The sequence below is a fragment of the Pristiophorus japonicus genome, chromosome 11, assembly GCF_044704955.1.
Source record: "Pristiophorus japonicus isolate sPriJap1 chromosome 11, sPriJap1.hap1, whole genome shotgun sequence".
Classification (NCBI taxonomy): Eukaryota; Metazoa; Chordata; class Chondrichthyes; family Pristiophoridae; genus Pristiophorus; species Pristiophorus japonicus.
In genome coordinates this window covers 59937139-59952857 of record NC_091987.1, presented here as the reverse complement: position 1 = coordinate 59952857, position 15719 = coordinate 59937139, and the positions used below count along the sequence as shown (strand labels likewise).

General features: G+C 39.1%; 1 protein-coding gene across 1 annotated transcript in view; it reads left to right on the top strand.

Annotated features, from left to right (window-relative positions):
• The window catches only part of med14 (mediator complex subunit 14), a 78787-nt gene extending 63719 nt beyond the window's left edge, over positions 1 to 15068 (top strand). Inside the window, exons 24-31 of the mRNA XM_070893434.1 lie at positions 1664 to 1795; positions 2901 to 3080; positions 4864 to 5096; positions 5468 to 5647; positions 6530 to 6637; positions 7935 to 8060; positions 9595 to 9784; positions 14455 to 15068. Of these exons, the coding sequence (XP_070749535.1) occupies positions 1664 to 1795; positions 2901 to 3080; positions 4864 to 5096; positions 5468 to 5647; positions 6530 to 6637; positions 7935 to 8060; positions 9595 to 9784; positions 14455 to 14528 (1223 nt within the window). The 3' untranslated portion in view covers positions 14529 to 15068. The remainder of the gene's footprint in view (positions 1 to 1663; positions 1796 to 2900; positions 3081 to 4863; positions 5097 to 5467; positions 5648 to 6529; positions 6638 to 7934; positions 8061 to 9594; positions 9785 to 14454) is intronic.
• Positions 15069 to 15719: the final 651 nt, after the last annotated feature.

The following is a 15719-nucleotide window of genomic DNA, read 5'->3' as shown; positions in this document are numbered from 1 at the left end:
AAACAGGGAAAGCAATGCTAATATGGTATGAAATTAATTTGCTGTTTCAATTCTGTAATCATTAACCACCAATTTAAAAATAATTGTACACTAGAGCAGCTGATTTGATACTTATTTATTTTTACCTGCCACTTGTCATTGCCAACTCACAGTTAGAATCTCAGCTTAGCTCCATGATGTAGACATGGTGCAGTATTGTTCTGAGATTTCCTGCCATTGTAACAGTTACTGTTATGATTCTGAGACAATAATGGATTTGCAGTATTTAGAGGCTCTGGTGAGTTCCCCCTGTGAGATGCAGTGAAATCAGTACTAGTACCATTCTTCAAAGTGTGTGATAATACCACTTCTGTTCAAGTCACATGAATTGATCATGGGGAGCAAGCCAGCCATACCGATGATGATACCCTGTCAGCATAGAGTTTAATAAGTTTGTGTACATTGTTTGGGAGATGTCTTTTTACAATGTTACAATCCAGTAATGGACTGCGATAATAGCGATAAACTACTGCATGTTTGGAACTAATTGAAGATGTTGAATTCTGCAATTATTCAGTGTGGCTTTAGGAAAAGTTGATTTGATAAACAGTTGCTGCATAAAGTATTCTGTAGTGATTGTGTTCACAAAAAAATGACTCCGTTTCCCCACCCAAAAAAAATTCACGTTAACTATTTTCAAGGAAAATTAGGGGTTGAATTATTACGTTCTCAAAGTTATATGAGCTCAAATCCTAAACCTTATCTATTTTTATTTTCCTTTATTTGGGAAATGGCCCCCATTCAGCGCCTCTCACTGACATCAGCAAAGATTATCAACTTGGTGTATTGGCGGTCACAACTATGAAATCGTTATCCTAATACTTAGAGCCATTACCTCTTTCTTATACTTTTTATATCTGATTTTTTACAAAAAATCTGTCATTTTTCCTACTAAAATTAATTGTGGTTGGCATTTGAAGTTGAAAGCAAATTAAATGCATTTTGTGGACTGTATTCTGTTCTAATTCTGTTACTATAGCTTTGCATTTTGATTTATGGTAATCTATTGATTGCCTTCCTCAAATACCTATTCATTAAATATTTGCAAAATTATAGGTACAGGTTGAGCCTCTGGAATTCAGAATGTTCCGGAATCCGAACATTGGGCTGATCCGTGGTGGGGTCATCCGGAAAATGTTCCGGAATCTGGACCTGCTCGGCTGCCGGCCCCCTCCTCCCTCCCCCTTACCTTGACCCAGGTGTTTCCAGATTCAGGACTTCAGAAAAACGTTCTGAAATCCAGAAATATCCGAACCTCGGCTCGGGCGTTTCCGGATTCGGGATGTCAGAAAGATGTTGCGAAATCTGGAAATACCCAAAATTCGGAATGGCCTCCCTTGGTCTCGAGGTTTCCGGATTTTGGACGCTCTACCTGTAGTAAAACACATTGTAATGTGACTTTTTTTAAACAAGAGTTTCTCACCTTTAGTTTAATGTGCTGCATTTTATCTTCTTCTTTTTTTTTTTAATTGCACATATTACATTTTCAGCACTCTTAAATAACTGGGAATGGTGTAATCATGTTGTTTATTTAGTGCATAAATGTTCCCTTAGTCCCCTAAAGATAAACAAAATGGTAAGTTGTCAGCAGTGCATGTAATTCAACTAATTCTACTTTGTACAGGGAATTTACACCCAGCAAATTCCCCAAGTGGTGCCATACGAGCGCCCTCACCAGCATCATTTGTACCCTCTCCATCTCCATCTTCCCTTGGAATTTCAATGGGACAGACACCAAACTTTACTAGTCCACACGGTGAGTTCTTTTCTTCTACTTATTTGACTAAAATTAATTACTGCATGTTGTACCCATTTGAGGATTGTTGTCTCAATGCATCTTTCTTCAGCTAGGTAGATGGGTGATGGATACTTGAGTAGCAGGGACACTTGAATCCTTTGACAGGTAGCCTAGTGCTGTAGCTCAATCTATAGCTTACAAAAAAATCTTGTGTTTTCCTGTTGAGACTTATGATCATGCTTTTGTGTCAACCTTTCCCTTTTTAAATTGGTATAGCAAAATTTGCCATTCAATTTTGCTGTGTCAAATTTTTGCTGTTGCGATTTGTTGAGCCAATCGAATCAGTAAAAATGTGTCCACTTTTTTTTCTTCGGTCCTATTGTCCAAAATAAGTTAAACAAAATAAAATTTAAAACAATTAAAATTTCATTTCTCATAATGACATTACATTAATCCATTGAATTGTTTTAATACTCCTGCATTGAAGTTTATACTTGAAAGACTCAGTTTCTCCCAAAAGCTTGGGCTTGGTATTTTTGCCCAGAGCAATGACTCTGTCAGCAGAACACCAGTCTTGCAGTCTGAGAATATGCACTGTGCACAATGTTCTGGGATTTGTCAAGATAGCCAAATGATATAATATAACCAAAGTTATGACCATTAGAATTGCTAAATAACCTAAAGGTATGACCGTGCTATAATGTATATTGGCAAAACTACAATGTTTTAAAGAAAGGGAATAAAACTCCTGGAGCTAAAATAAAGTTCAAAAATTGGTAAGTCATTTTCAAGACTGCACAAGAAAATTAGAGGACTTTAAGATAAGCAGTCACACCACTAAGTATTGTAAGAAGTTTCAGTTCAAATATATTTTGCAGAATGAATGCATTTTATTAGTGTTTTCATTCCAAGAAATTAATTTCCACAAGACTGATCTTTAGTTTGTGATATTTGATATAATAATTTCTCTATGAACATTTTTCAAGAGAGTTGGACAGTGGTTAGGCATACATGTCCCATGACTGCATCAATACTATTTCCTGAGTTCGCAGAGGTCATGAATCTGGCTTGGTGAAGTTGGATGAGTGTGAGTTATAATGTGCCGATTCACTTTTTTGTTCAGGCACAATTGACCCAAGCTCACCTTATACAATGATGTCACCCAGTCAACGTCCTGGAAACTGGCCTGGATCTCCACAGTTGCCCGGGCCACCTTTAGCACGCATTCCCGGAATGTCTCCTGCAAATCCATCCTTGCACTCGCCAATCCCAGATGTATCTCACTCCCCGCGAGCTGGAACAAGTAAGTTTCAACAACTATTGCCGTACTTTCAAAGGGTATTCAATTTTAGCTAAAAAAAGGGATTCTTTTGACCTAACTTAACGAATTGAATGGATAGAAATGCAGGTTTAATTTTCATTTTGTGCATTTTCCCCCACCCCCTCTTACTATTCTCCAGGAGAATAGTATGTGTACCAAATATTCATGTATGAAGCACTGAAGAGGAAGGAGTAGTATCTGCACACACACTACTGTCTTTTTTTCAGTAGATGAAAAAACAACCAGGACATGTTTGTTTTCTGTTTGCATTTGCTTATTGTTGAGACCTTGTATCATTCTCCATCCCATTAAAATCCCATATACATTTGTTATTAAAACACTAATGAAACCCGTGGAAAAAAACAAGTTCATTGTCTCACGGTGATGCATATTAGTATCCTAACATCATAATGATGAAGGATTGTAAGTCTGTCGTGGTTATTAAAAAGTTGTCAGTACTTGGATTGTTGAATAAAATGCCTTCTGAGATGAGGCAGATGATGACAGTTTCCTTCATGCATAGGAAAAGCTGACATGGCAACTTTACTTACTCAAGTTATATCTGTCAGCTGATGGTGGAATACCATTGGTAGATCTGCAGCCTCAATCCTCCTCTAATCTTTCCCTTCAAATTGGAAGAGGATAAACAATTGGCAAGAAACTTCTGTGGTACAAAGGTAGAGATCATAAAAGAGAGGATCCGAATATGTACCCGCATAAAAAATCTGAACCGTAGTGAGTTTTAATCTAAGGTTGGAGCCCTTATAGTGCAGTGTTTGGTGTGTAGACAGAGCAGTAGGCTGAGGCTTGATCGACGGACTGAGGATGATAACTGCCCTCAGCTCCCCTACTGACCTACCTAAAGCTGCAGAAGCCTAAAAGTGGGTTGTTTGCCTGGTCTTGGCAACAGGATAGTGGAAACAAAATATTTGAAGCCAAATGAGATATAGGGTACTTTTATAAGTTACTAGACGTGACGGAAATAAATAGAATCTGTACAATTATCAAGCTTAATACCATGGTTGTTAGATTAGCAACCAACAATACGACAAAAAAATGCATTAATATGTGAATACTTCAGCTTCTTTGGATATTTATTTCACAAGATCATGTGAATACAAAATATACTTAAAATTCAAATATGTTACAATGTCTTGCTGTAGTGACAACCCTTTAAATAAAAGGAAATGAAACTTAAAACTAAATTCAGCAACATAGTACAACATTTTGAAGATAATTGCTGACTTTTTTTAAAGATTCATCAACCATAGCACTAAGTATTGTAAAATAAGTAAAGGAAAATACTTTACAGTACAAACAATTCTTAGTGTTTTTGATCAAATAAATTAATTTTCACAAGACTGATCTTATGATTATGATATTTGATATCGGCTTAATTTCTTTCAGTATACATTGAATACATCTCTCCAAGAGAGGGTTGAACAGTCTTTAGGCATAGACTCCATGACTGAATCAAACCTATTCTATGATCGTATAGCAGAATACATTAGTGCGGCAGGGTGAGAGTGAGAGCAAGAGAGTCTCATAATATCACCACATTTCTTCTATCTCTTCCATCTCTTCTTTCGCCCTAAAATGCTGCCTTTTAGTGTGAGCTGAGCATGAAATGCCGCCTATCACTTTTAGAAGGATGGGTGGTCAGCAGCCCTACAATTCAAACTTATGACTTTGTGGTTGATGGAAAATCATTTAGTGTAAATAGTTAGCGATATATATATAATATGTTGCCATTTGTTTATTTTAGGTTCCCAAATGCCGACCAACATGCCCCCTCCTCGTACACTACCTCAGCGTTCATGGGCTGCATCAATACCTACCATCTTGACTCATAATGCCTTGCACATTCTACTTTGTCCATCACCAACACCAGGTCTTGTCCCAGGACTAGCTGGTAGTTATCTGTGCTCCCCACTAGAGCGATTCTTAGGATCTGTTATGATGAGGCGACACCTACAGAGGATCATACAACAGGAACCGGTAGGAGAAATGATCTTCCTCAGTACAAACAGCAAATGCTGCAAATATACACCTGACCCATCAGCTTTTGAAAAAGGAAAAAATAATTCATGTTTTGGGTATTTTTATTTCAAATTTCCACCCAGTTGAATTTTTTTCTTTTCATCACTTCTAAATTTCCTTATGGCGTTTGTAAAGTTAGGGAAATTGTAACAGTGTATTAGCTTTGTAGAATTTTTAAAAGCTGATTTTTCTGTATTTATAGAACTAGTACAGAATATAATTGTAGCAGTTATAATATTCAGAACATGCAGTTTCCAGAAAATGTAGTTATGATTTCTTAATCGGATTATTTAAAACAGACTTTTCATTATGTTGTCTCTGATTTTTAGTTGCAGCTTATAAACTCCAATGAACCTGGCGTGATCATGTTTAAGACCGAAGCATTGAAGTGTCGAGTAGCATTGAACCCACAGACATATCAAACTTTGCAGTTCAAAGTAACCCCTGAAACACCAGACCCATGGACACAAGAAGAACTACAAGTTTTGGAAAAGTTCTTTGAAACTAGAGTAAGTATGATTCAGTGGTACAAATAATATTGTAAAATGATCTATTAAACAAGAAGCCTCCAGATGACAAGTTGCTATATGCATCTCCAAATATTAACATAATGCAGGACCTAGTTATCCTGGAGTTTAGCATCTAATAGCTTTTTAAAGCTACTAGTCGATCTCCCTTTGTGCTGCTCAGAGTGTGGGGTCTACAGAGTGGATGCTGGGTGCCGATCAGTGACTGATGCACTCTCGGACAGTATTGCAGTTGCAGAAGGTGCAACAAATAGAGAAGTGGTGCCAGTTTCTCATTCTGTTGTGTAGAATTTGCCTATTGGTTAGTTATTTCTTGGTAAATGAAGAAAGTATTTGGAAAAGCATTGTGGTGAACATCATAATTAACTCACTTGTGTAATAATGTCTAACTGATGTGAAACTATTAGTCTTAAGCAAGATAGCTGTCTCTGTTTTTCTTAAACTGATGGTGTACAGATCGAGTTGCTTTGTCACTGAAATCCATCTACTTTGGCCACTCAGAATAGTGTATGCAGCTGTCCTAGATAAGTTCACTGTCAAAGCCGGTTATGTTGAGATTCATGCCTTCTCTTTAGAAAGTTGGATGGGGTTAAAAGAAGGATTCTTAGATGAAGTTTTTTACTTTGCCCATCAAAATCACTCATACTATCTACCATTCCTTGAAAAAATAGATTAAACAATTAGTAACTTGTTTTTGTATACCTACAAAAAATACATTTTTCGTACATAGTGAACTGAACAGTGAAAACAAATCACAGTAAATGTAGAACCTCCTATTTCTATCATTTAACAAGGTTACATATATTAAAGCTCTTAAAGCTATACAGCAATATAATTAATTGTTTACTCTTTTTGTTTGGTAAGGTTGCTGGTCCTCCGTTTAAAGCCAATACACTAAATGCCTTTGCTAAGCTACTGGGAGCTCCCACACACATCCTCAGGGATTGTGTGGGCATCATGAAACTAGAACTGGTAAGTGACATTGTATGAAGATCTGTCATGGGTTGAGGTTCGGATGTGAACACAATAGACTGTGCATTAACCCTTTGAACACTTGCATTTTCTTGGGAAAAATTATTTTATTTTTTTCTGACTAATTTTATAAATGCAATACTGATTATTTTGAAAGGATTTTGCAAACTGAAAATGAAGATAGGCTGAATATGTGCTTGTAATCTTTCTCGCCCTGCTCTAAATTCCCTCTAACTACTTGTCCTCCAAATTCATATATCATGTTAAAAGCACTATGGTTGGCCTTTTCAAGACAAAATACACAAACCATTTACTCAATGGCACAGGAGTTTTATTAAGTGGTACATGAGAGTGATTTCTTCTCTGAGGGTCATGAATCTTTGGAATTCCCTGCCCCCGAGAGCTGTGGAGGCTGGGTCTTTGAAGGTGAAAATAGACAGATTTTTGAATGATAAGGGAGTCGAGGGTTATGAGGAGCGGGCAGGGAAATGGAGTTGCGGGCAGGATCAGATCAACCATGATCTTATTGAATAGCGGAGCAGGCTCGGGACCAAATGGCTTACACCTGCTCCTATTTCTTATGTTGCTTAGTGGTTAGTTTTTTTTTCCATGAAATACTTGGCCTGCACACATTGAATAGTTCAAAATGTGAAGAAGCTCATTATTAGCTATGAATAATAGTCTCCTTGAATAATTTTGAACATTTTGGTAGGGTTTATGATTCCAGAAATTAAAGTTAGCTGAATAATAATCTGTTTAAAAATTGCTAGCATGGTTGTTAAATTAATAATACAGAACTCAAGGAGACGAGATGATGGAATGTGATCCCTCACTCTGCTTTTGATTCCACAAAAAGTAGCACTGTTGACTTAAGCTTTATGCTATTCATGAAAGTACATTTCTAGATGTAGTATACTGGTAATAATAGCATTGCCCATCATCTAATGTGGCTTAGTGTTGTGCCTCATTGCCGTACTTTTTATCATTGTTTTCTCTCGTCCAATTTTACTACAAAGGCAACATGACTGCAATGTTAGTAAAAAAAAAAATCTAGTACATTGCAAAATGATCTTGAGAATATTAATTAAATAATGCTTTTTACAGCTTTACTGGAAATACTAGTCGCAGAAGAAAATATTGAATACAGTATGTTGCTATGTGGCAAAAATATTATCTAGAATAGGAGTTTTTACTTGCTTCAAGTAGAAAAGCATATCAGAGAACATCTAAATACCCCAAACCATTTTCATCTTCATTTAACATTTCAATAAATCATGCTCTATTTTGCTGTGAACAGTTTCCAGATCAAGCCACCCAGCTAAGGTGGAATGTGCAGTTCTGTTTGACGATTCCTCCTAGTGCTCCTCCAATAGCTCCTCCAGGAACACCTGCAGTAGTGCTGAAATCCAAGATGCTGTTCTTTGTAAGTAGAACACCCATGTTTATTTAGCATTTCTTGCAGTCTAAGATCATGAGATTGTAACTCATAAATGTAAGAAACTATTGAGAATGGTGACACAATAATATGGATATTAAATTTAGTAGTGGTGTGTCCCTCGTATTCAAGGATGATGGTACCAACAATGAAGGGAACATAAGTTCATGATAGATGTGTGCGTGATGACTAAGCAGGCCAACATGTGTCTGACATTATCTACCACAAGGCTCAAATATTCACGTTCCTGGAGGAATTCTCTTGTTCATTCCTCTTCAGTTGCTGATCCGTCTCATGCGCCTTGCCTCCAAACTGGCATTGTGTTGTTGCTCAAAGCTTTTCAGCATGCCATTACTGTCTGTTGGGGGCCAGGGTTTCCTATGGGTCAGCAATCATTTTGCATTGCTTCAGTTGAATCTTCATTGTGTCCATGTAACGCCTTTGTTGTCCACCATGCTTTCTTCTACTATCCACCAGTTCTGCAAAAAGCACTTGGTTCGGCAACCATACACCATCCATCCTAACTCTTCCAGCCCAACAGAGCTGATCATTGATTATCATCAGCATATTCCAGTACTTCATTGTTAGTGATGTTGTCCTGCCACCTAATATGAAGTAAGGTACAAAGGTGTCTTTGGTGAAACCTTTCTAGCTGTTGAATGTGCCTTCTATAAAATGTCAATGTTTCACATCCAAGCAGGAGATTTGTATGGGTAACTGCCTTATAAACCTTCAGTTTAGTGGCAGCCTTGATACTACATGCTGATTACAAATACATCTGCACAGGCATAGAATTTACAGCACAGAAACAGGCCATTTGGCCCAATTGGTCCCTGCCACGTTTATGTTCCACACAAGACTGCCAAAGGCAATGTTTGCTCTCAATATGCAAGCCATCACTTCCTTATCAATCCTTACCTCATTAGATCGTACACTTCCAAGATGGGTGTACTCCTGAACCACATGCAATTCAGCTTTACCAGTAGTAGTCGATGGTCTAACATATAGCTGTTCAAGAGCTTGTTGATGCATTACTTGAGTCTTCGGGCTAAGAACAACCATGTAACTGCCAGCAAAGTGCAAATTTATTCAGCAGCAGCAGAAAGTCCTCTTTGGAATGCGCCACATGTACACAATCATCAGCATACAGAAGTTCTTGTATAATTTGTTTTGAGACCTTTGTCGATACCCGCAGTCTTGATAAATCAGACAGTTATCCCGTTGTGCATATTCTTCCAAATCTAAACTGAAGAACCCTAGCTGTATCATCCAGCATAGCCAGATAAGAGTGAATAAAATGAGGCCCAGTACACATCTGTGCTTCACACCATTCAATACAGGGAACACTTCAGAAGATTTTTATTTATGAACACGGTTTGTTATATTGTTGAACCAAATGGAAGAAAAATTATAATTGAATTGGTTGTTGAAGTCTGTATTTGTGACAACAAAGTTAAAACGTTTTTCCTCTGTCCCCTTTCTTTCCTCTCTGCCCATCACCCAACCCTCAATCTGCCAAAAGCTGCAACTCACTCAACGACTAACAGTTCCACAGGAACCGATCAGCATAATTGTGCCCATTGTCTATGATATGGCAACAGGAGCAACACAGCAAGCTGATATTCCAAGACCACAGAACACATCAGGAGCAGCAGCCTCAATGGTCAGCAATATTTTGAGGAGGTTTTCAGAGGTGCACCAGCCACAACAGGGTAAGCCAAAAAATGGCAAAATTCATGGGATGTCTGTCTATCGTAATCTAATAATTATTTATTACAATGTGCAGAAAACATAAAAAGGCCATGATAAGTTTAATGAGGTGCTCAGTTTTTGTGTGCATTGAATGAATGGACAATGACTGTAGGAACAGTGCAGAAATTTTTGGTTTAGAAATTTAGGGTCAAAATTCCCCTGCTGTGCGCCTCCAGTTAGCGCATTTTATATATCTCCAATATCTAAGTAGCTTCTCTTTGAGATTCTAATCTTTCACCTGGATGTGAGTCCATTCTAGACTGATGAGATAAAAGTCATCCTCTGCTAGTTGTTTTGTTCTTATGTGAAATAACTTTGTTCAATTTCAGGTGGGTATTACCCCACAGCACATATTGAGCCCAAGTTTCCACATGATTTGCGCCTGATTTTCAGGAGCAACTGGTGGAGAACGGACTATCTTAGAAATCGCAATTCACCACATTTTTTTTTCTGCAGTTCTAGTGAGGTAGAACAGTTCTACTTTGGAACAGAATGTTTTCTTCAAAAGGGGGCGTGTCCGGCCACTGACGCCTGATTTGAAAGTTTCCACAGTGAAAACGTACTCCAAACTAACTTAGAATGGAGCAAATGAAGATTTTTGTAGAACTGAAAAAACCTGTCTACACATTAAAAAATCAGGTGCAGGTTACAAATTAGGCGTCCAGAACGAGATGGGGGGGGGAAGGGAAGTCATTAAATTCTACAATCAATCCTTATTTATACTTCTACAAATATTATACAAATAAATCCAATCTGAATAAACATTTATAAGCAAAGAAAAGATTAAATAAACCATCTTCCTACCTGTGCTTCAGCCATCGTTCGTGCCCGTGGGGGGTGGGGAAGGAAACCTCCGTTTGTTGCCGCGGAGGGGAGGGAGGGGAAGGAGACAGCGGTTTGTTGCCGCCGCGGAGGGGAGGGAGGGGGAGGAAACCGCCGTTTGTTGCCGCGGAGGGGAGGGAGGGGAAGGAGACAGCGGTTTGTTGCCGTGGAGGGGAGGGAGGCGGAGGAAACCGCCGTTTGTTGCCGTGGAGGGGAGGGAGGGGAAGGAGACAGCGGTTTGTTGCCGCCGCGGAGGGGAGGAAGGGGAAGAAGACAGCGGTTTGTTGCCAGGGAGGGGGAGGAGACAGTGGTTTGTTGCCGTGGAGGGAGGGGAAGGAGACAGCCGTTTGTTGTCCTGGAGGGGAGGGAGGGGAAGGAGACAGCGGTTTGTTGCCGCCGGGGAGGGAGGGGAAGGAGACAGCGGTTTGTTGCCGCCGGGGAGGGAGGGGAAGGAGACAGCGGTTTGTTGCCGCCGGGGAGGGAGGGGAAGGAGACAGCGGTTTGTTGCCAGGGAGGGGGAGGAGACAGCGGTTTGTTGCCGTGGAGGGGAGGGAGGGGGAGGAAACCGCCGTTTGTTGCCGTGGAGGGGAGGGAGGGGGAGGAAACCGCCGTTTGTTGCCGTGGAGGGTGGGGAGGGGAAGGAGACAGTGAGAAGGGTAGCCTCAGTGCTGATGTGCTGATGGCAATGTGCTTTTATTAAAAAATGTTCAAAAATTAAACAGCTACAAAGAACTACAAAAATGGCCGAGTGCCAATGTTTCCTTCACACTGCGTGAACGCTCTAACGCGCACGCGCAGCATTGCCGGCAGGAAAAAAACTAATTTAAATAGTACCCGCCCCCTCCCACTTACAAAATCGGCGCGAGTGTAGGCTCCGCCCCCCTGGGCGCTGCGCCAAACAGACAAGGAGCTGCAAAGCGCTCGAGAATAGCGCGTTTTTTTTCTGGCGCCGTTTTAGGGCGAAAAACGGGCGCCCAGCTCAGAGGGGCGCCCGTTTTTTATCCTGTGGAAACTTGGGCCCATTGTCCCTAATTTAGCACTCATTGTCAATCAAATGGCAGTCTCACTAGTTGAGGCCACAGAATAACTGGTGTGAGAAATGGGGAAAAATGTAACACTGATGTAGTACAGAGTGCCTTTGTGAAGATTAGATGCTACACCTGACCTGGGATTGTTTGCAGACACTGGTTCACTGATTTGGAAAATGTCCCATCCAGTAGCTCTAATGTATCTTTCAAAATGCAGTATATACTAACTATAATACATAGTTTTAAATTTGATCCACAATTAAATTCACTAAATTCAATTTCCTAAATCACCACCTGGCAGATTTCGTAATTGAATATGTTTGATACTGTATTGTGTAGATTAGATGCTTTAATGAACTGTTTGTTTTAAGTTTTTCTTGAACGGAAATGCTTATTCTAGTTTCATAGGTGATTTCTTCATTTATATTGAAGTTTAGCTTAATTATAAAATATGCAATCCAATATAAACTAAATGGTACAAGTTTAAAGGGAGTGCAGGAACAGAATGACCTGGGGGTTCACAGTCACAAATCCTTTGAAGGGGGCAGGACAAATTGATAAAGGCTGTATTTTTTTTAAAGCATACGGGATCCTGGGCTTTATAAGTAGTGTATAGAAGCAAATAAGTTATGCTAAGCCTATATAAATCACCGATTAGGCCTCAGCTGGATTAATGTGTCCAATTCTGCGCAACACACTATGGGAAAGATGTGAAGGCCTCAAAGGGATTTACTAGCATGGTCCCAGGGATGTGGGACTTTGATTATGTAGAGAGATTAGGTTAAGGGGAGATTTAATAAAAGTGTTGAAAATTATGACTGGTTTTGACAGAGTAAATAAGGACAAAACTACTACACTGGCAGGAGGGTTGAGAACCGGAGGACACAGATTTAAGATAATTGGCTAAAGAACCAGGGGACCAATGAGAATTTTTTTTACTCAGCTACACAGAAAACAGAGTCTGGATAAATGGTTCATTGTCAGGTTGGCAATCAGTAACTAGTGGGGTGCCGCAGGGATCAGTACTGGAACGCCAACTATTTGCAATCTATACTAATGACTTGGAGGAAGGGACCGAGTGTAACGTAACCAAGTTTGCTGACGATACAAAGATGGGAGGAAAAGCAATGTATGAGGAGGACATACAAAATTTGCAAAAGGCTATAGACAGGCTAGGTGAGTTGGCAAAAGTTTGGCAGATGGAGTATAATGTTGGAAAGCGTGAGGTTATGCACTTTGGCAGAAAAAAATCAAGGAGTAAGTTATTATTTAAATGGAGAAAAATTGCAATTATTGCAGTGGATGGAGTATAAAAGCAAGGAAGTCTTGCTACAGTTATACAGGGTATTGGTGAGGCCACACCTGGAATACTGTGTACAGTTTTGATTTCCATATTTAAGAAAGGATACACTTGCTTTGGAGGCAGTTCAGAGAAGGTTCACTCAGTTGATTCCAGAGATGAGGGGGTTGACATGAGGAAAGGTTGAGTAGGTTGGGCCTTCACTTATTGGAATTCAGAAGAATGAGATGTGATCTTATTGAAACGTATAAGATTATGGGGGGCTTGACAAGGTGGATGCAGAGAGGATGTTTCCACTGATTGGGGAGACTAGAACTAAGGGGCATAATCTTAGAATAATTTAAAACTGAGATAAGGAGGAATTTTTTTCTGAGGGTTGTAAATCTGTGGCATTTGCTGCCTCAGAGAGCTGTAGAAGCTGGGTCATTGAATAAATTTAAGACAGAGATAGACAGTTTCTTAACCAATAAGGGAATAAGGCGTTATGGGGAGCGGGCAGGGAAGTGGACCTGAGGCCATGATCGTATTAAATGGTGGAGCAGGCTCGAGGGACGATATGGCCTACTCCTGCTCCTATTTTTTATGTTCTTATGTTGCTATCATCTGGAATGCACTACCTGAAAGGATGGTGGAAGCAGATTCAATAGTAATTTACAAAAGAGAATGGGATATATACTTGAACCAGAACAATTTGCAGGGCTATGGAGAAAGAGCACGGGAGTGGGATTAACTGGATAGCTGTCACAAAGAGTCGGCACAGGCATGATGGATTGAATGGTCTCCTTCTGTGCTGTAAGATTCTGAGATTCTCATGTCTATAATGGGGAATTTTGTGACTGTAGATCACCCATAATGTGCCCATAATCTGTTGGTACTATATTTAAACTGTCAATATGTTGTACATTTTGCTTATCCATATGTTGTAGGTAAGTGACTGCTTTGATGTATAGTTTCTGTAAGCCAAAAATAAAGAATTTTGAGTTAATGCCAAAAACAATTGGCTGTATACAGTCCTATGTCAATAGTTTTTCATTTATCTCCATATCTCTAGCCCTTCTAATTTATCCAATGATAAAAAGAGTGCATGTCGCTCATTAATTAGCTCACTATGTAATCTGCTTGAGCTAGAAGGGATCACCCCCATCCCCAAACACATACAACTCAGCCAAAGGCTGGTGAAATTAGAAAGCGAAATACAAATGAGGGAGAGGGGGATTCAGATTGGAGTCCACTGCTCTGTTAGTTCATTTTTCTGGGCCACATACCTTTTTTGTTTTCAGTTTTTCTTCCAGTTTGTATAATAAATAAAACCTTGTTGTCCTTGCTCATAATGCAGTAACTAGCCAGCATGTTGAAGAACACATTTCATCCAACAAAACAGTTCCGTTGTCAAAAAACACTTGGCAACTTTTCTGATGTACTTGTTCACTTGCCTCACCCTTTTGTACACTTTCTAATATTAACAATGTTACTTTTTCAGGTGACTGCACTATCTATGCAGCAGTGAGGGAACTGATGGCAAACCTAACACTGACCCCTGGGGGTCGACAGTAATGCACTACAATCTGCCTTGGGGGTTTTCTAAGTGGAGAAAAAAGGATTGAGTACAACATAATTAGGTGGACAGAGTGTGATGCAAAACAGAATTAAGGATTCTCAGAATCATGCTCCAACATGACTTAAGAGCATGATATAATTTATTCTTCAGGGATGCACTTCTTCCATCAAAAGATACATTCATTACTTTGTTTACCTGCTGTTATATAGTGTATTTTATAAACTGCATTTCAAGGAAATTATAAATCCAGAAAGATTCCTGTTTGGTTGAGTTAGATTTAACCATAGTTATAATATTAATGAGGAGAAGATCATTAGGTTATGGCAATGCCAAGAATTTTTTTTAGAGAACACAACTGTGTCAATTTTCATATGTTCTGGCATAATAGCTTGAGTTTTATTTGTTCTCAAACTTATTTGTTACATTGATGTTTGTTGTAATGTAAAATGTGAAACTTTAAAGTAATGGAGCTGTATTTTATTATGACTGCTTTAAATCTTTACAGAAAATTTGAGTCCTTTGGTCATATTGGCTCAAACAATATTTAATAAACAAGCATATAAAATTACTATCTCATGTAACACCTTATTCTATAACTTTGATATTATGTACAGTTACATACTGTGGCAGAATTTTGGTTGTGTATTGCACTAGATTTTCCGTCTGTCTCTCCCTCCTCATTGTCTTGTCTGAAATGTTCCAAGTAATAAGGTAAGTATGTTTTCCCTTTTTAATCTTTTTATTGGTACCTTATTGTTTAACAGCATTTTTTGACAGATACAACTTCAAAACAGTTATTTTATTTTGGTGGGATGAAATTCGGATGGCTTGCACATCAACACAGTTTGTGTTTTACTTTTAAAATCATTTTGTTTGTTCAGTGATGAATTTAAAATGAATGATTGAAGTTATTTTAAATACCTGTTGCATATTGTTTCCCATATGTAACTCTGAATTCCCTTGCGTTCATTCATGTACAGATTCTGATTACCACTCTGGACCCGATCCACTATATCTGACTCCCTTTTCCAGCCCTTCTTATATTCTGCTCACTTTTCTCTTCCTTTTCTCTATCCCACATCCCTCACTTTGCCCTTTTGCCTTTCATCTTCCCCTTTTTCCCTCCCCCCCCCGCCCCACCTCCAAAGAATTCCCTACTTCACCCACCACTCGTCCTCAAACTACCT